This window comes from Rhamphochromis longiceps, linkage group LG14 (genome assembly GCF_057381845.1).
Source record: "Rhamphochromis longiceps isolate RC_006_pf linkage group LG14, R_longiceps_female_GT1.1, whole genome shotgun sequence".
NCBI classification, from domain to species: Eukaryota; Metazoa; Chordata; class Actinopteri; order Cichliformes; family Cichlidae; genus Rhamphochromis; species Rhamphochromis longiceps.
In genome coordinates, this window is record NC_140570.1 from 34,547,340 (window position 1) to 34,568,119 (window position 20,780).

At 39.1% G+C, this 20,780-nt stretch overlaps 1 protein-coding gene across 6 annotated transcripts in view; it reads right to left on the reverse strand.

Annotated features, from left to right (window-relative positions):
• Positions 1 to 765: 765 nt before the first annotated feature.
• cntn5 (contactin 5) overlaps positions 766 to 20,780 on the reverse strand; it is a 118,696-nt gene continuing 98,681 nt past the window's right edge. For 3 of the 6 annotated variants that reach the window (XM_085380134.1, XM_085380136.1, XM_085380138.1), the window contains 12 exons: positions 18,882 to 19,009; positions 18,314 to 18,501; positions 16,791 to 16,911; positions 14,043 to 14,201; positions 11,157 to 11,306; positions 10,406 to 10,476; positions 3,706 to 3,940; positions 3,512 to 3,621; positions 3,217 to 3,403; positions 2,941 to 3,053; positions 2,122 to 2,290; positions 766 to 1,656 (listed from right to left, as the gene is read on the reverse strand). In XM_085380134.1, the coding sequence (XP_085236260.1) occupies positions 1,553 to 1,656; positions 2,122 to 2,290; positions 2,941 to 3,053; positions 3,217 to 3,403; positions 3,512 to 3,621; positions 3,706 to 3,940; positions 10,406 to 10,476; positions 11,157 to 11,306; positions 14,043 to 14,201; positions 16,791 to 16,911; positions 18,314 to 18,501; positions 18,882 to 19,009 (1,735 nt within the window). In that variant the 3' untranslated portion in view covers positions 766 to 1,552. The remainder of the gene's footprint in view (positions 1,657 to 2,121; positions 2,291 to 2,940; positions 3,054 to 3,216; positions 3,404 to 3,511; positions 3,622 to 3,705; positions 3,941 to 10,405; positions 10,477 to 11,156; positions 11,307 to 14,042; positions 14,202 to 16,790; positions 16,912 to 18,313; positions 18,502 to 18,881; positions 19,010 to 20,780) is intronic. The other 3 variants (XM_085380137.1, XM_085380135.1, XM_085380139.1) reach the window with 2 other exon arrangements.

Sequence of the window (20,780 nt, forward strand, 5' to 3'; positions counted from 1 at the left end):
AAGAAGAGTATCTATGGGATAGACACTGCTCGGAGCAGTGTTCGTCCTCTGTTCTGCTGTGTGGTCGTATCTCTTGTGGTTGAGCCAGCACCCTTGTCTGAACCTGCGCGGGTGAGCCAGGTTACTCTGACTCTGTAATAGAGTCCACAGAGCTAGAGGCAGAGGAAGCAAAAGGTCGGTTCAGGCAAGAAGGCTTTAGGACTATAGATCTCCATACTAACATTAATTACACTTGAGGCAAATTCATTTGGATTTCTGCCCTGTAAGATAAGCTTTTACTGCAGACAAGGCAAGAGAGAAGCCCAGGAGGAAGGAGAGATACTTTTGATGCTGTCCTATTTGGCTCTGCAGAGTGTCTTTTATCACACAAAGTTTTGCGGCCTCTAATGCCACGCATGTGAAATTTAATCTACCCATATCTTACATGACACATGGCCAAGACTCCTTAAAATGCAAACCTGTGTGATAGCTCAGCAAGGTTCTATATGATTTGAGTTTTAGTTTAAATATGTGAATGAATGGCCTGTTGTCCTGATGGAAGCAGTCATCAGAAGATGAGCACCTGATGTTGTAGTCCGTCTGCTTCAATGTTTGACCTTTTGTGTCATTTTTGTGTTCAGAGATGGTTTTCTGGATACCTTGGGTGTAGCTACTGGATATTAGAGTTATTTCACGGACACACACGCACACACACCTATACGAACAGACATTCTGAAAGTCAGAAATTCCAAAAACAATCATTTAAAAAATATACATCACATTTATTTGTACTGACACCAGGAGTCCGTACAGAGCTATCTTTGTCTATTAATGTGTTTGGGCACAGCATGTACCCAAACCACTGTTTCCTACTTCCATACATCCAACAGTTAACAAACTGTATCACCAAGCATTGCTTAATTGCTACCAAAAAACAGAGTTTGACATAGCTGACACACACCACTGTTTTTCTCTAAAGGTAACACAATGTACAAAAAGCAAGTCTGGAAATAGTAAGATTCTTGGTTCCATAAAAAAAACTTTTTTCTCCTCAATGTGTGAATAAGAAAACAATGCACTTATCTCTACTGAGCCTCTGCTGCATTGCTTGTTAGGCAGCCAAGGGGTAAATTGATGCAGATAAGTAATGAAAAGAAACAGGTCGGCTGATCCCTGTATTACTACCACAGCAGCTTTCAAGGAATTGTTCATGCTCTGTAGAGCCCCGGAGCTGTAGGAGCCGTCTGGAAGTAGTTAGATGCCAGTCATTGAGAGGAACACATAATGTTAAATTAAGTGATTAAACAAATCCTTCCACATAATGTATACTACAGTACAACACTATTGTGATGTTGGAAAGAATGGCGCAACTCAAATGTCCGGGGCCTCAAAGAAAACTGAATTGAAAAGGAGGGACTCTGAAGAGCTGCATGTGAACTGGCAGAATCAAACCCCTTCAGCACACCTCAGGCCCTTTGAGATGGGTAAGGCCGAAGCAAGCAGGCAGTCAGAGAGAAAAAGGGAGCAGAAGACTGGTGGCTCCCTTCATGAAAGTGAGGACACCACCGTGGCCTCACCAGGAAGCTGAAGGCACCAGAAGAACCAGGAGGATTGCAGTCCATGTTAGGCTCCGTGGCAAGCAGTGCACTGAGCACTGGTTGCTTTTTGCTCGGACACCTAAGGAAAGCAAGTGGATGAGAGGAGAGTCAATACAAAGATGAATTCTTTTTTTAATGCTAAATTATGTATTCAATATAGTGGTCTATATATCGGGAGCGTGTAGCTGCATGGAAATAATCTTTTTCCTGAAGGGTGGAAAATGAGTGGTGGAATATAGAGACAAAGAGGAAAACTGCAACTGCCTTTAAAATCTGGCTGGTCACACGTAACACTGCAAAGTTTCGGTTCATTCTGTTGCTTAGAAGTTAATTGGCTGTGCAGGAGTAGGAAGGTTTGTGTGGGCGAGGTAATTAAAACAGTATTAGCCAAAGAAAACTTGGCTCGCTGAACAGCTGTGGTGACTAAATTAAGGGCAGGACATAAGATTGCTACAAAGAGAAAACAGCTTGTGCATAGAAATTGGATTTCAGAGGTCATGTAATGTGAGTGAGAAGAGAGGCAACTAAGCAGCTTCCAGCTTACCAGAGGAAGTGACAAGTCGAACTTGGGAGCTGAAGGCTCCCTCTCCCCCTTCACTGAGCGCCCGCACCTCGATGACATAAGTGCCTCCCTCTGGCAGTGAGAGCATGGTTGAAGGGTTAATGGTTCTTGTCACCTGGTTGTGGCCTCTGCCCTCCTGTTTCAGTAACACCTGCATTACATATGCACATTGAAGGTTTACTTCACTTTTTATTTCCCCGTATATCACACTAAAAGTGCATTCAGACCCCTATGAAAGAAAAAAATGGTCAAATAAGCTAAGTGTATTTGCAGATATATTCTTATTTGTTACAAAACTAGGTCAGTAGAAATGCAGCAAGCCAATCTTTATGAGAAAGTAGTAGTTTGAATGTAAACCCTGCTGAAGGTAATGGTAATACCTATTGCATTTATATAGTTGTGTATCATAGGTCATTTTTCAATCTTTTCGAGAGGTATCATTTCTCTAAGATACAGTCGGGGAAATAATTATTTGATCCTAATAATTATTCAACTTTTATGTAATGTGTTTTTGTTTTCGTTGATATCCCGTCTCTCTCCATTAAAATGAAACGACCATAAACATTAAAGACTGTTTATTTCTTTGCGAGTTAGCAAACATACGCATTCAGCAGGGGATCAAATAATTATTTGCCACAGTGTATAAACTATAAACATGGCTACTCATGTGGAGACGAGGAGAGTTTGAGATCAATCTTTAGCAAAATCGAGGATAGGATACTTTGTTTGGGAACTTTTCCTCCCTGCATTAACAATTTACCAGATTTTATGTAACTGAACAATATAAGGATGGATCATTACCATGTACCCGATGACATCAGACTCATTGTCTTTTGCCTTCACGGGGTCCCAGCTTAAGGACACATTGTTGCCCTCCTGAAGCCAGTGAAGGTTGGCTGGTGGCTGAGCAGGAGCTATGGATATAACACAACACCCAAAGTCCAAATTTAAAAAGACTTTAAAAGAGAGCTTCAGCCAACTAGGTCAATTACTACACTTTCTACAGGCAAGCAAACTTAACAAGTAGCCTGTATTCCATATATAGTATTATGAGATTAGTGTCAGTGCTGTACTCACGGGGTTTCCTGGTCTTGGCTGTGACAGCAGTACTGCCAGGACCTTGGCCAATGCTGTTGAAGCCTTTTACTGTAATGGCATACACACTGTTCCCCTCTAATCCTGTCAAGACCATCGATGTCTCATTTTTTACAGTTTGTTGTTTTTTTCCTGACTCCTCCAGCTCCATATCCTTCCAGTAGCTGACCTGTTAATAGAAATTAAGGACAGAAAAATGCAAGAAGGAGAACGTTTTACAAAATGTCACACACCAAAAGTGTGCAAAGAAACAATCACAGACATAATTTATACAAACCTCATATCCTCTTGGTTTTCCAGGACCAGGCGTGGGCGATTTCCAAGTCACTCTAATTTCTGAGGAAGAAATGCCGTAAGCTTTCACATCAGACGGCGCTTCCCTTGGCTCTGTAAAACAACAGTGAAGATCTAATGGAGAAAACAACTCCTCCTCTGTCTTTAAAATTCATACAACCATGAATATTAACTTACCCCCCTCAGCAGAGTGGATGATGACAACTTTGCTAAATGGCCCATCTCCCTTATTGTTGTAGACACCAACCTTCACTTCAAAGGGGGTAAGAGGAGGGAAGGTCTCGTCCCTGTATTTGTACATCGTAGAGTCTGCGGAAGTCACCATCTTCTCCTTCCACCCTCGTGTCCCGTTGGCACGAAATGCAACAATATACCCAAAACCCTCACCATTTTGGAACTCCTCAGATACAGGCTGAAAACACAGAAAGAGGAGACTCAATCACCATGGAGTGTATTTCACTGGTATAAGAATACAAAAGCAGCTCAGCAGCACTTAAACTCTTTGACTGAAAGTGCATCATTTTCACAATTTCCAATCTGGACAGCTTCATCATTGAAAGCAAGGATCTCATTGAATGAAAAAAGAAGTTTCTCCTCTGCGGTAATCCCGTTTAACCAGCTTTCAATTTCCTACCCATTTACTGCAACTGTCTGCCAGTATTAATAAAGATGCAGTCAGTCTTGAGCAATAGAAACAAATCATATCTGGCTCAGTTGTGCCCATTATGTAGCTATTTATCTTTCCATGTCTGACAGGAGGATTTTGGGGACACGGGTTTCCAGTGATTATCTGTGGTTTTCCTATAGTGGTGAAACTGGGAAGTGTCTTCCACAGCTGCTCTGTACTTAATCAAATCAAGTGCCAATTTATTAAGTGAGCTAGAATCTAATTAAAATATGAGCAGCAGGGATTAAATCTTTGGCTAAATTTATTGACAAACACCTGTACACCTGTTTTTGGCAAGTATGCTGCATTTGCTGTAATGTGTTGATTTGCATAAGCTTCAGAGTGATACAGTCCCCTGAAGGCATCACCCGCATTAGTTATCTAGTCTGTAGGGGGATTGCGCGGGAATAGAGATGTAGTTCACATTTCATTCGACAATGACCAATCACCGTGACTGCCTAATTACAGGGATGATCAGTGGAAATGAATTAGCTTCCATCAAAATTATTCTCACGGCTGGCAGAGATTTGAAAGAGATGCCAAGAAACACAGGTCTTTACAAAACAGCGTGAACAAATTAGCTAGTTAAGTTCAGAAAGACTTTGGGATGTGAGATAGTCACAGATAAGCGTGGACACAGTTTGAACTGAGGTAAGTCTTAAGGCTCAGTGATGGGGACTATGGAGGCATCACTAATGGTCCTCCCTTTAGCTACAAGTGTAAAAGCAGTCTCTCGCAGTCGCCTCTAAAGAGATGGCTGAATGAAGCTGCAGAGACTGTTTAGTCATTCATCCTGCTTAATAACCCTGCCCACCATGGCTGTCCAGGCTCTGACAACTTTCCACAGATGATTGGAAAGGCGGAACTGCCATGCGCTCACATGCCCTGACTGCCAAAAAGGGCTAACATTCCTGCTCCGTCTCCTCTAATATCCATATCCATTGATCACTGACAGAGTCTTGATTTATTTCCAAAAGCATTTAGCAGAAGCAAGAACAAATAGGGTAGAGCTAAAACTACTTAAAATGCCAAGAACCAGAAGGAGGCTACTGTATCAAAGTGAAGTGTCTCAGCATTGTGCTGTGATTCTCTCGAAAACTGACACACTTCCTGATGGGTGACCAATTCTTGTACCTCAAAATTGGCAGAGAGACAATATAATTCTTGAAGAAGCACTTAAATTTTTCACTGTTGTAGGCTCGCTACTTCACAAGTGACTTGATCTGACTGGAGAAAATGTCTGAATGAAAACAAATGAGGAGACTGAATAATGTTCGCTCTCACTTTTATGCTGAGCCACTCGTGGAAGAACCTAATTCTTCAGATCATGGATGTGCGTGAACGAAAGTCACAGCTATAAACCTTATGAGGAGAATCGTGAGCAAGAAATTGCTGTTTGTAATTATTTAAATTCACGCATGACTCATAAGGGCTCTTTATTAGGCTTTTGTGTCATACCAAGCATCAATCGTTATTTTATGAGCTTTATGTGTCCCTCAACATGGGGCGCTATGGTATTTATAAGATGGATGTCATTGTGCTATACTAGCCAAGCTAATGACACTCTTGAGTTATAAATAGGAAATGGTCTACCACCAAACAGCATCCCATCTGGAATGGACATTATCCCCCATAATGTGCCATGGAGGTGCACATCTCCTGATGTGAAGGTTATCTTCCCAGTGGCAGTTGGGCTCCCATACTTAATAACTACAAGAATAACTGTCAGTTGCCTCTACATCTGTTCACTGGTCCCCTGTTAATGTATCTTTCAACTGATCTCAATTGCAAATTCTCAGCTCTGCTCATAGCAATTCAGTAGCTGCATTGGCCTGAATCTGGCTGAGAGCCAGGCTGTCCACTTGGAAATGGTTCATACTAATATCCCGCTTACTTGTTGTGAAACTTATTATATTTTCTACAACTATTGTAGCTTGAGATTACAAACAGATTTTCATAAACACCTCTGGATTTAGAGAGAATGACGCTAAGAGTCAAGGTTAATCTTTACTGCGCCTCTCTGGTGGGACCAAATTTTAAATTCAGTACATCTTAATCACTTGCCAGACTGATGTAGCTCTGTGTAGTAAATGGCCCAGCTGGCCGTCTTTGAACCGTGTCAGCAATTTTTGCAATTATTACCAAGTTGCGCCCTCTAACTTTAAGATCCGTGATGTTTAAGCAAATTTCTCAAGGCTAAATTAGAACCCTGTTTAAAATGCAATGAGCTATGATCTTGAGCCACTCCTTGGCCACTGTTAATAATAAGCTTGTAATAAACATGGTAATATTGCCACAGCTCCCAACACATCATCTATACATGTTGAAATGCAGAGCCATTTATAACCACAATCTGCACATGTGCTGGAAATGACTGTGGACAGATGTTTAGTCTGTTATCTCGTGTATGTTCTGCCTTTGTACAACAGCCAGTTCAACGGTTGGTCCTGAGGAAAACTGTTCTGTCCCAGTGGGCCAATGACTTTCCATATCTGAGTATAAATTCAATGAAAGTCAGAGAAAATCATCCAGTATATCACAGCAGATGGGTCTCCCACGTCTCTGTGTCTAAATGGAAAAAGGTCACTTTGCCCTAATGATGAATGTTCACCTGAGCCCCTCACAGCTCACATGGCATCCTATGTGATATACCCCTCTAGGAAAGGCAAGGGAGATAATGTGCATCTCCCTTGCCTTTCCTAATAAAAGGGTCAATGCTGCCTTGGAGTTCAGTGCATCACCACCTGGGTTATTTTATCTTTGTTTCTACAGCTGAGGAACTTTCCAGTATGTAGTGCAAACTGTCGTGTTTGTTGGAAATGACAGCTGCAGTAAGTTACAGCAACAAAGAAGTAGAGAAATTCTTTTCAATCAGCAACACACCGAGGGCCCAAGCTTCAAGAACTTTTGAGTTTAGGGTGTAAAAGCGCACTTTGGTCTGCTTTTGACCACCTACACCTGACACAGCTGATGAGAAAGAATTCTGTAGTGCTACAGCTTATGTCACGGTAGTATAGTTAAATGTGGTTTACCTCTTTGTTTCTGGTGTTCAATAAAAAAATAGATAATCTTACAGTTATGTCTTCTCTATGCAACAGTGCACAATTGTATTTGGTTTGCAAATCAGTCCCACTGTCGTGCCACATGTAGAATGGAAGTAGAAATAAAAGTGTATTCTTATATAAAAAATATATAACTTAGGGTTATCAAAATTCATTTTCTAGTTTTTAGGAACATTATTTACATTTTTTCCAAAACATCGCTGCAATCAAGCATACAGACTATGCACACCTGGACTGTAATTAGAACTGCACACCTCCAGGTGTTACTGTGGCCAGACATGTTCAGAAGAAGATGGAGTGTGCAGCTGTTTTCCCTGGTTGCCCGGTGTTGTGAATGGAGACACAAGGGGGAAACTGACATGAATGGTTTGTTTTGAGGAAATTATCAGTGGAGAAATAATTTCTAACGGATCTACATGTTTTTCAACAGATTTCAATGTGCGAACCGTAACAATCTGTCAAGAACACGGCCGTAGAATAATTAATCAAAATGAAAAGGTTGGTGAACATAAAAAAACAGGTTTGGGTATTTTGCAACAGTCAGGTGTTTGATTAATAACTTTTGGAGTGAATGCCTGTATTTGTGGCTTGACACTGGGAAACACTGCTTGTTAGAAACTTTATAACGTGTACACACAGAAGGTGTAGTGGGCCAATAAAAGCAACAATGCCATGATAAGAAACTGTATGTGTTATTTTTGTGATGTGCTGAAAGTGGACAGATGAACAATGAATAAATAATTCAGGTTTCAAGAGCTTTGTATTTCACAAAAGGAAACGATAAAAACTTATGTGAACTCGACACTTGCGCTCTCAGTAGGTAAGCCTTGATTGTGGGTAAAACACACTCATGTTTGACACCATTCTGTCACGGTCCTGGGCCTGTGGCCCAGTGTTTTGATTCTATATTATTGTTTATTGGGCTGTTTTCCTTTGGGTTCTTGGCTTATGACTACTGGTGTTTTGGTTTCTGTTCTATATTTCTTAGCTTGTGTATTCCTTTGCCTCCTGTCTCTCCTGATGTTCTCTTGTGTATTTTGGTTCTAGCTTTCCAGTTTAGGTTTTCTGTTTGGTTTTGCTTTGGTCAGCAATAAAGCTGCCTTCAAGTTCACGTTTTGCCTCCGTGAGTCCTGCATTTTGGGTCCAATTCCTGCCTGCCACACAGCACACCATGACACATTCTCGGTAGTTGGCCACTCTACCAACTCATTATTGAGTTGTCTCCTTTCACTTTGGGGCACATGAAGTCACAAACAGCTAGAACTGAAGAAGCAACCTCAGTGTTTTCAAGTTCATCCTTCAACTTATGCCTACATGTAAATAGAGCCCTGCTGTTTATGAACTATGGCCTTTGCACATTGTCTAAAGACATTTTAATTTTGGAAGTTTTAAGTGAGTAGAAAATGTCTAATGAGGTATATTTGTGCACTACATAATTTTCTCTGATACCTACAGTACTGTGATAAAGCTGAGTCACCCCTCATCTTGTTACCATTTTTCTTCCAAGAAGCCCGACTTTCTTGTAAAGTTAAGTTGTTTTTACTTTCAAAGTTTTCCTTTGGACATTGGCTGCTTTTTCCATCATTTTTTGGCCTAGTCCTTGTATCTGAACATTTTAAGAGGAATGTTTCCCTTTCTTGGTTAAGCACTTAACACTAACCTATGTTGTGTTTTATGACCTTATATATTCAAGCACAGAAAAGTCACCTGAATCGAAAGATGAACCAGTTCTGTGTCTAGACATTCCGTAGCAAAAACAACATATCCATGTACGTTAGCACATTTCCAATTTTTCCAAGGAAAATATAAAGAAATGAGAGTTGACTCTCCACTTTTGCACAGTGCTGTATCCCAAACTTGGTTCTTACAAAAGGAAATGTAAAACCTTGTATTAGCAGGATAGTGTAATCACAGGTACTATTAATTTGTTCTATACAAGAGTCACAACTTCTCTAAGATCTCGTTTTATTTTTTCGAGCTGCTGAAACTTTTGTCTATGTGTTAATTAGATCTCCCGCTGATGGTTCTGGGAATAGCATGACAATTAAATGCAAGTCCCTAAAAACACACCGAGCGTTACTGCAGCTAGTCATCGCATCTCACCTCAAGTGAATGCAACTGACTGGAAACGAATGCAATCATCTGTGTATCGTGAAACCATCAGACCATTTCCTTCAAGCTTAGAACCACAAGGACTACCGTCATCCATCAACCATGCTTTATCCTCCTTAATAATGTCTGACAAGTATTCCCAGGAAGTGAAGTTTTTTAGGATGAGCAGCACATGCAGCTCATGTGATGGCAACATCTACATGATTATTAGATGATACGCATTTTTTTTCTTTTTGGTAGTCACTGTTAAACAGTGAATAAAGTCAGAAATGTACTTAGTGATGTTTACAATAAACCTTCTTGCAGTGGGCTCGTTTTTACTCTCGGATTACATTACTGATTCTCATCATGCTGTTTCAGACGCGTCTAGGCGATGATAAATTTCCTTACACAGAGTCCCATTATCACATTTTTAATCCTAGTGAGTAATACTTCCTCAAGTTAAATGATGAATATTTACAGGCTATAGATGTCTTCTTATGTTTACTCATGTAAATGATCCTAAAAATAATCATCATGATGTGCCTTTATGCATGTGGGTTTCCACTACCAGAGGCACTGCTTTGTTCTACAGGGTCACAAGAGAAAACGAGAGGCACTATTTTATGAATCCAGAGAATAAAAGTAATCGGAGATAAGATAATAAAAATGGTATTAGTATTTCTAAATCCTTTTGGGGTAACATTTATTATCAGGGTAACTTTGACTTGCACTGATTATTGCAGTCATTATTCCTTGTTCTTCTATCTTCAATCTGGCCTCAAGACATTGACAAGCTTTTTATAAGATTCTGTAAAAACAGGAGTATGTTTATATATTTAGCATCTTGAATTTCAAAGAAAAACCCTTCTATATGTTATTTATGTGCTATTTCTGCTTATGATTATACGGTCTCAGAGGAATTCCAATGTTTGGATCTTGTGCTCGTGAGAAGTATTATTTTTAAATTAAGGGATTTGCCTTTAACACATTTAATTCAACGGGTTTTTTTTTTTGCACATTGTCAAACTTGAATGAAATTGGACAGAAAACCTACCTCCCACGAGATGACCAGTTCATGTCTGCGCCCATTTCCTCCACTAACGTTTGATGGTGCCACTGATGGGACTGTGGAAAACAGAGAGGTTAACACTGACTACAAAATCTCCTTTTTTAAAACTATAGTCAAAGCATCAGAAAACAGCTAAAAAAAAAAAATACCTTATTTGGTGGCTGTGCCTTCACTGAAACATCTGTCAGTCAAAGTGAGAGCTATTGTAGGTTTCCAGTGCTGTGTTTTGAACTGGAACCTATTTGTTGACATTTAGATCACGTATTGTAACTTTGGGATGGATTACCACAACTGTGCGTAGATACAGCTATTAGTCTGTTAATTACGCTGAAGAGATGGGACAGATTAAATAAGCCACTTTGAAATGACCACTGACCTTTATAATTATTGCATTTTGTAGACGGAAAATGAGCAGTTAGTGAAGCAGCACAGTGAATTTTTGCTCACCGTAAATGCTATATTTTGCTGTGTTGTTGCCTTGGGGCTTTAAAAGCCTGGCTGCTTTTACAGAAACACTAGACTTGTTGAAATTCACATTCATAAGCAGCTTACTTTCAACGTCCTCCCCAATTAAAATAGAGTACATAAACAGTGGGAATACAACATGGTTCTGAAGTGGCATATGGGGGCAACAGCTAAGCTCTCTAACAGCAATAAGTTATCAACTGGATTTTGAATTGACTATAATAAATATAATTGTGCTCTTACAGCTGATGTCTGTCAAAATCTGTATTACCTGCTTCTTTAGTTCTAACTCCTCTCGAAGGTGCACTAGGATCTCCGGTCCCAATTGCATTGGTGGCCACCACTCTAAATTCATATTCCACCCAGGGGTTGAGCTCCACAGCCATGGCTGACTCCATGTCTCCTGTCACTGGCTCTGGGTCTGCACACAAGAGTATTTCCTGTGCGTTTATTTATTCAGAACAACGTTGCAGTTATAGCACTTCAGTTTTCCTTATGTACAGTATATAATAGGTAAGTACCCTAAGTGCCAGCTTAGCGCTTTAAAGGTGTTTGCGGAAAGCACATTGAATAAATCAGTAAGGTATCATATGCCTTTTCTAAAATCCTCTCCAAAGAATAGTATAGCATGCAATAAACAGAAATAAAATGCAACCAGGAGAGGCCAGAGGTTTTTTTTATGGCCAAACAATCAAAGGTTTTGACTTCAATCATGCAACTAAGTAAGTGTTTCACTGTGAAAAGCCACTGAAACAGGCAAGAAGTGGAACAGATCTGGAAGAGCAACACAGCCTGGATTGTGGCCTACAAATTTTTTTTTTTTACAAAGTCTGTTGACATAGTCTACATATGAAAACATACTGTGCATAACATTTCTTAAATCTAATCCTGTCAAACTGTAGAATGACATAAAAAAGGGTCACAATTTATGCCTGTATGCAAAATGTCAGTGTTGGGAGATTTTAACCTGCCTTTCAGTTAAAAACTAGTGTGAACTGAGCCAACAAAAGACTCCTTTGTTCTTATGGACTGTACAACTTCTTTATCATCCTCACAGATTCACTGTGACTTGTTATATTTTCACAGCAGGTGGTGATGTTACACAATTTGCTTTAAAGGTGATATATGGCATTTTGACGCATGAACAACAGCTTAAAACGTTACAGAGTGAAGGTGATTTCAACCATTTTTTGCAGTTTCAGCAGAACAAACCAATGCAATTAAATTACAGCCTCAGACTAAAGGAAAAAAAATCTGATTTTATGAATGTATTTAGAATAGAATTACAAGGAGATAATGCAACTAATCTAGTTGCTTCAGCACTGCCATGATCAAGCGTTGTCAATATTGATCCTGCAATAACAAACAAACATTGACTGAAAGCATATCCATGTCACAAATGAACCAGAGGTCTCTAAAGCAGTGGAGCTTACACTCTTATCATTCACAGCGGCTCACGATGAGATCACTCTGTCAAGCAGGCTGCTCTCCAAACATGAGCTGATAACTCTGTTTGTAAGGAGCAGGAGCTAAAAACCCAATCCCCTTCACGCTAATCTTAACAAGTTCAACACTGACAATATATCAGAGAGACCTAATTGTGCTTTATCAAATTAAATGTAGTTGAACAGACATGATGTGAGAGGAGGGTATACAAAGTATGATTTATATATCTGTGGGGATGAATCATTATCACACCTTAAACTCTGCTATAATTATCACACGCCATATTAAGATGGATTACACACGACGCTTAGCAAGCCTTCATTCTTTAATGCTAAGTGATAGTAATTGATGGCTATTCCATGTAGTTACAGAAGAAAAGGATTTCTTTCTAAGCACTGAAAGTGCGTTTTTTACTAAATGAACATAGATCGGTTTTATAATTCAAGCCCAAAAGGTTAATTTCCTACTTACTGCTGACATGACACTGACTAAAATTCACACTAGTGACATTTGATATGTGCTCAAATTACTTTCTGCTGAGCACCTCTGAACAATAGCCAAATTCAACTAGAAAATGACAGAAAACTGTGTTTCATGTTCTTTATTAAGACCGACTAGCTGTCGCACTACAGCACCAGCCTCAAAGACTGAAACAAACGGGCGCATCAGCCACATCTCCTCCTTCGCTTAGTGTCTGCAGGAAGATGAAGTGACTCTTGCTCAACACGCACAAGGCAAGGAGCAAAATGAAATTACCCTTTTGAGAACAGTGGTATGAGTGCAAGAGGGAAGGGTAATATGTTGTATTAGTTAATAAGTGTTCTTATTTAAACTTGTACTACTGTACTACTATTTGGTAAGACAGTATTTTTTTAAAGCCATAAGCATTGTCGGGATATGACAGTGCTATTTTGTTGGAAACTGCAGTTTCAAAAAATAGTCAATTCCAACAGAGTCTCATTTTAACTTTACTGGAAAAAATAAGCATGTTTAAAACTTGACATAAATGATCCCCATAGTTAATTTTAGCCTAAGACAACTTCATAGATATCGACTTTTAACATATCTTCTTGTGATTTGTTTAATTGTACTACTATACACGACAAGAGCATTTTTAAAGCCTTCTGAAATTAAAAAATTTAATATTTAATATTACAGTTAGTTAAAAATGCACTTGCTAACCAGGTTATCTAGAAACAAATTCACCAACTTCCAAGGTGCAAGGAGACGTAGAGGTAAGTTCAGCTGCATATTCATGACTCACATGGACAAGCAGATAAACTAGAACTAAAATAAACTCAGACTGCACTGGAGTGACTTCATACTCTGTTAGGCATAGCCTTCATTCAAACACTTGAATGAATGAAACAGTGAATACGATCAATTTGCTTCTTATTTATCCTATCGTATCCTATTCCTACTGTTAAAAATCTCACACATAGAAGGCAATGTTTACATGGGCATCAGAGAGCACTGTTTTCATAGTTTTTTCTATAGCAACTGTTTAAAACGAGGAATTCAAACTTTTAATATAAGTAAGAGAAGATTGCCAAAGAAAATTGTATTTGTTTCTCTTGAAAACAGTAACCTTGATCAGGTTGGATTGATTCTCTATCTTGGTATAGAACTTTGGGCAGGATTACGACCTTTGTATATATCCTCACATTAACCTCCCAGATCTACAGGCTGCAATTTGCTCCTTATTGATTACCTGTTTTGACAGTTTGCCAACCTAATGAAAATGGGCTTCGGGCCTGTATATTATAAGTGCTGATAGGGCTGTGGTTGTCGACGCCACGTGTCCACGACAGAGTGGCTGTGGTGTCTGTGATCTCCTCCACTATCACCACTCCAGGTGGTCCGGGGGGGCCTGGTGGAAGAAAAAGGAGACACAGATAAAACATGTTTGAAAGTTTAAAAGAAAAAAACGCTTCTGAAATGGCCACGCAAAAAAGGAAAAAACCAAACAATCATCAATCTTTGCTGCTGTTTGAATCAATTTTTAAGCTGGCCCATTGTGATGTTTTCATTATGGGCTGTTACAATTAGATACACTAATGGATGCAACTGCGGAAGCATTAGGAGGGAAATGCAGCTGTGCGTGTATGGTGACAAATGCAGCTCCCTGTTGTAATCTTTACACAAACAGACACCAGACAAGAACACAACATACTAAACTGACTAAAGTGAAGCAGGATGCAGGTTGACACAGATTCATTGCCAAGGATTTGACGATGATTAAGGGATAGCGACGCTTCCTTTTTTGGATTTTTGGAGGGAATTGCCAGTTCTGCTCAGCGTGACTGGACGGCAGGCCTTCCTCTGTTTTAATACAGCTGAACATATGTTTACCTAAGTCTTCAGAGGTAAACGTATACTGCAGCTAAAGCAAACATCTAAGGACTCTAGAGGGAACAGCTGTAAATGAAAAAGCAGACAGGTGGCGCGCTCAGTGAAAATCAATCTACTGTGTCCCCCCAAAAGTGCCCATGAGAAAGCTACACTGCAAGGGCCATTTCTTTGCACTGTGGGATCCAAATAATTACTGTCATAGGCGTCTATATGGAATGTTTTGCCAGTGTTTGGGCAGTGAATGAGTTGATTTCTATTAGCTACAGCTAGTTAGCAGCTTAAGCTTTGACAGGTAGGAGACAACTTACTGTTTATTTTATGTCCTTTCTTATTAATAGTATATGGTATTTAAATGTTGTATCTGCAGATGATGCAGATGCTTAAAATAACAATTTGAATTGTAGATGTTTTGTATCTTGGAAACAAAGATATTTTCATTATATATAAAAAAAACTGAAGTCTGCATGCAAATAACTGCATCAACTCAAAATTAATGTGAACGATACATGCTAGCCATTGCCAGTAATAAATACCATCCTTTCTGCAGATGTGCAGTTGACATGACAAATATCCACCTATAATGATGTCCGGGGGATGCATTCGTGCTTCTCTACCATGTTTTATATTTTTTGTTATTAACTAATGCATTTGTTTTGTTTTGTCAGCTGTAATGAAAACATATTAAACTGTGGCTCATAACTAGAGGTGCATATTAAATTGCATACTTTACATACTCTGCTAATAATAGCGCAGATAATAATTCATTTCTAGGGAGCTGTGTTGCAAATCCCCCCACCGTTTTTCATCCCAAGTTACCTGTCTGATTGCTCACCATAGGTTTTCTAATAAAAGTGAAAAATCCACAATGTCAAATGAAAAAAAAAAGAAGTAAAATAACGACAAACAAAACTATTTTTGTTGTACTGGGTTTTAGTGGAGTTTCTGTTCATAGTTCCTCTCCCTTAAAGAGTAACTTTCTTTCAACCTATCTCCCCTCTGATTGGCTGGCTGTCAAAAATGTCACACAACTGGTATGGGTTACTGCTATAAGCCTGAGATGACCATATTAATGCCACAGCATCCCTACTCAGTGACATCTTTACATATAAGCGTAGTAATAATTTTTTTAGCTGAAGGTTAAAAAGATGACTTCATTACTTGAAATTATGAAATTATAATTGTTATATATGAGAGAAAATGAAACACATTCGAGGTTTACTTTAAACCCCAACACTAACAGTTTGAGTCTACCTGCACAACAGTATTCCAGTGTCACTCACCAACCACTGATATTAAAGTATTGCCCGATTATAACACAGACAATCAACAGGCAAAGCTTAACTTGACATAGATTTGCTTTCATTATAAATATTCCTGCCATCTCCCATGAAAACTCCCCAGGCAATGAGGCTTAAATAGTGTCACTCATAAAATGATGATTAGCCTGACAATGCGTTAATGTGTCATTACAACAGTCAAAAAAAGCAAAAAGCCCAGAACTTGCATGGGCAATTTTCAGCAACAATCAAAAAATAACCAACGCATTTGATCACTAGACATTTCAGTCAATCTATTTAACAGCACATAGCAAACCTGTTCATGCAGATGCAACATCTGCTGAGGACATTCACCATGATAATGTAAAATTAGTAGAAATGATCAAAAAGGGGCAATAATGTGGAAGTAGTCTTGGCGCAATTGTCCCCAGCAGGAGCAAATCTCTAATGATCACTGTAATTAACCAACTTCCCAGATGAGCTGCACTTGTAACAAATTGGGCTAATTTAATAGATTCCAAGAAATTGTTAACATTATTTCAGAGAATTACTAATAGCTTTAAAGCACTGGCTCACTAAATTTGAAAGTCTGTCTTGGGCCCACATGTGCCCAATGCCCATATGTTCACCGAGATAGTTTTTCATTATGTCAATGTTCCTGTTCACCTAAAAGCTAGCCAAGTGGCACAGTGACTTGGACTAAATTCTCCAAGAGTGTGCAATACGGTAATTCTGTACTGCAGTTGTGGATTAGTTCAAGAGAAGCAGTAAGTCGCCAGCAATAAAGAGCGCGCAAGACGTCACAGTGTACTGCCAGATAACAAGCTTACCTCGCACAAGAAGTTCTGCCTCTGCAAATACAGTGTCAGCGCTGGTCTGGGCTCTGCACCCGTATTTCCCAGCATGCTTCAACAAAATGTTCCTAATCATCAGATCCACTGTTGAAGACTGCTGCAATTGGGAAAGGAAAGCATTAAAAAGTTAGGTATTAGGCAAGCCTAAATGTGCTCGACACAAAAAGTGTGATTCCTTTACATCTTGTAGAGGCTCATGTGGCTTGAAAAATTCCTGTTTAATTCAGGTGCTTGCTTGGTGCTACATTCTTCAGCTACCCGTATTTTCTCTCTGCTGAAATGAGAAATGCCTAAGGCAAGACTGGGAATAATTCAAAGTCTACAGGCAGCTGTTTAGCAGGAAACCTGATTAAAATTACAAACCATGCATCAGCCAGGCTTCTGTTGTGCCTGTAAAGAATTGTCACTGCAAATACTTCCTCCCTAGAGGACAGGTTGTAGCAGAGGACATATCAGGGCAGATGTGATTTTAACATCCTCTGTTGATAAAGGAATAGTGACATAAACAGGACTCCCTGCTAGTAGCTTGCTGATTTGTTTTCAACTTTAACATTTTATGGTTGGTCACAATTATGGTGACCAATTATTTTTTTGCAGAGAGGGAAAATAGCACCTCTGAAAAAACACAAAACTAAATTAACTTGTATAAAAATGTTGCACCTTGAGGCAGAAAATTATATATTGATCTATTGATCATCAATTGATCTGCTGGTCCTAAACAAACAAGTGAAACATAGAGGTCAGAAGCGGTCCAGCAAAAATAACAAAGATAAATATGAAGAAGGTGAAAAGACAAGGTTAGTGAAACAGTCCTGTAGCTGAGGGAAGCCAAAGGTTACATTTCTTTCTGTGTATATTCTGCTTTTGCTGGTACATCGCATATAAAGGATCATTGATCCTGTATACCCTGGTCAATTCTAGAGGATAAAAGTCAAAGAGGAGATACTGTGCTATATTAACTCTAGATGGGAATAACTACCGTGTACTTGTTGTGAGCAGAATCTTAGACTTTGCCATAACCAAGCCAAGCTTGTCAGCTTTGAAGAAAAGCTGACAATAGCCTTACCTCTCATACTAAATCACTGGTGACCCTGATAAACCTTCAAAGCTGAGCCAGTATGAGTCAGTGTCTCATTTTCACAGTTCACAGGTGAAATTCAAAACAAAAGGACTGTCTTTGATATGCATAAATGGGTTATTTATTGACTCGCTTTGATGATACCACAAGGGTGTCTGACCTTTGGCGGACCTGATTCTTTTTCAGGTGTAACAAGTGTTCGGTTCAATAAGAATACTAGTAGGAAAATTAACTTAAATAGGTTGGTTGACAGGCTCAATGAATGTGGAAAAATTAAAATTAAACAAAAGGGAAAAAAGCCTTCTGTTTACACAGAACATATGGATATTTATGCAGATAATTAGATAGACAGAGATAAATAGTTAGATAGGAACAAAAGCAAATGTGTTAAAATTGCTGTTAATAGTACTATTGCTCTTACTCGGGCTCTTACTGTTTGGATGTATTCAAAGTGGCCACCGTCATACTGAAAGTTGATTGGTTTCTGGTTGAAGAACCACTGGAAAGCCACATCCAGTGACGTGTCATGTGTCGCCTTGCAGCTCAGCACCACACTCTCCCCGACAGTCACCTCCACTCTGCTCGGGCTAAGCACCACACGCATGGCCTCTGAAAGCACAAAGCTGCTGCACTGTCACCTCAGGCTAACGGAAGGCAGTGCATTTAGCTGTGACATCAGAGGCAGAGCAATCACGGGAACCCAAGCCTAACCTGGGCAAAAACACTCACCTTTGTCAGATAAATATCCTGGTTAGCTCTGTTCTAAACTGTGCGCAGTGCAGCTATGAGACATACTATTACACTGCTAGAGTGTGTCCTTGTAATATGATTCTTGAATGTGAGAGGCCTTCTTCACGGCTGAGCAAGCACAATAAATTCCCTGGCACCCGAGCAAAGGTGGGGAGGAAAAAATGACATTGGGGACTGTTTACTGGTGGCCGACTTGTGCTAATTTGGCAGAACATAAAGGCCTTCAGGGCATCACTTACCTTTTACCCACAGTATGGCAGTCATCTCTGCCGAGCCCAACTGATTCTCTGCCCGGCACACATAGTTCCCCTCATCCGCTCGGCTGGAGTTAACAATTTTCAGAGTGTTGTTCCGTAACAGCATAATCCTATAAGAAAGGACACAAAAATCAATACTGGTATGAGAAACAATTCAAATAACAAGTTCAAGCATGAGGTTATATGTTTTGGGGTTGTTCGGGTTACAAGAATAGTAACATTCACTATCGGTAAGAGCATATGCAATCTCATGAGATATGCTTGAAATACTAACAACTAGATCTACATCTTAAAGTTGTTTATATAACTCAATTTCAACAAACTATGAAAATAAACACATGAAATAAAGATTAATCATAGTAAAAATGTGAAAATGAATTTGATTTTTTGATACCACTAAATAGCTCCACCATGCACAGGATTAAAGGGAAATGCTTTTAAAGATAATGAGGACAAGGTTTTGATGTCAAGAACAGAGAAAGTTATTTCTCTGACTTTCAATTCCACTACAATGCTTTGCTATATTTAATCTTTAAAAGAACACAATCAGCTGCAATTTATTCTAATTGCAGAATAATTTAAAAGTCACTGATGAAACATTTCAGTACAAAATCTGCAGAGAACACTACACAAAGTAAAATAATAAGAATAGATGACAAGATTCTTTGTTAGGTATACATAAATAGTGCATTCATCTTACAGACTGCTCATGGTAGCGCCAGAGAAACCTTAAATGTTCATTTAATGTATCTAAAGCAAAAACTGTCAAATGCAGATGTACATGTCACCAAGCTGCCCTCCTTAAATACACACCGGAGACACAAAAAGAAACAGCCACAATCCCACAGCTTTCCCGTCTCCAGTTGAAAGACAATAGTAATTAGGTTTTAACATTTCTCTCTGAGTTGTAAATAACAGCTGGAAAATGCATTGGTTGACATAAGATAGCTGTGGCTGTAACTATATACAAAAAGCCTGAGAGCAGGTGTGTGAGCAGATGGCTATAGAGCAGGATTCATGTTAAAGTATGGCATTGTGACCATGTTGTGATCATGTCACGCTGCTCTCTAGGGCAAACCGATTCCTTTGTGATGTTTATGTTATGTCTAATTTTAAACGGGGAGGTGGTTAATACTTTGAAATTATTGTTAGTTTTGTTTTTTCAAATTCTTGCCTTTGAGGCAAGATATATAAAAGTGTATGAACTCGCACCAATTGGCAACTGAGGTGCATCCACGTACTTTTTCTTTTTAATTAGAAAATTAATTTCACTTGTCAAAAATAACAAGGGGGTGTGAGGTTTTCCGGTCTTTTGCCGTAATTTAATTCACATTATTTGGCATTCACATTTACAACACTGAGCACTTTCATCATGGGCAAGGTGATTAAAATTGGCAAGGGGATCTTCACGAGGGCGTGACTAAAAAATCTTGCCACACATACACAATTCTGTGGCAATCTGCAGCCAGGAGACATTTTTCAAATTAGCGTAAAAAAATTTACATCTGACAAGGACACTGAGGCAGAAAGGACAAGATAGGGAACGCTGGGTAAACAGAATATGTGATGTAAACATAAGAAGATCACAGCTAAACTATAGGATTTGAAAACTTCATCTAAAGAAAGATCTCTGAAGTGAAATAAAACAGATTGCAACAATATACTAATTCACATATGAAATTAGTAACCTATTTAAATTATTTGTGGAAAACATTTTGCAATAATAAAAAAATGGTGAAATTATGCTCTTCCTGATTGGCTCTCAAACAAAGTGTTTGTAGATTTCAAATGAGTCTGCCATGTGCTTTCAAACTAATAGGATTAATACTTTCTATTTAAGAGACAAAAGCCCTGAACATTAGTGGAAATCCATGTTAATTA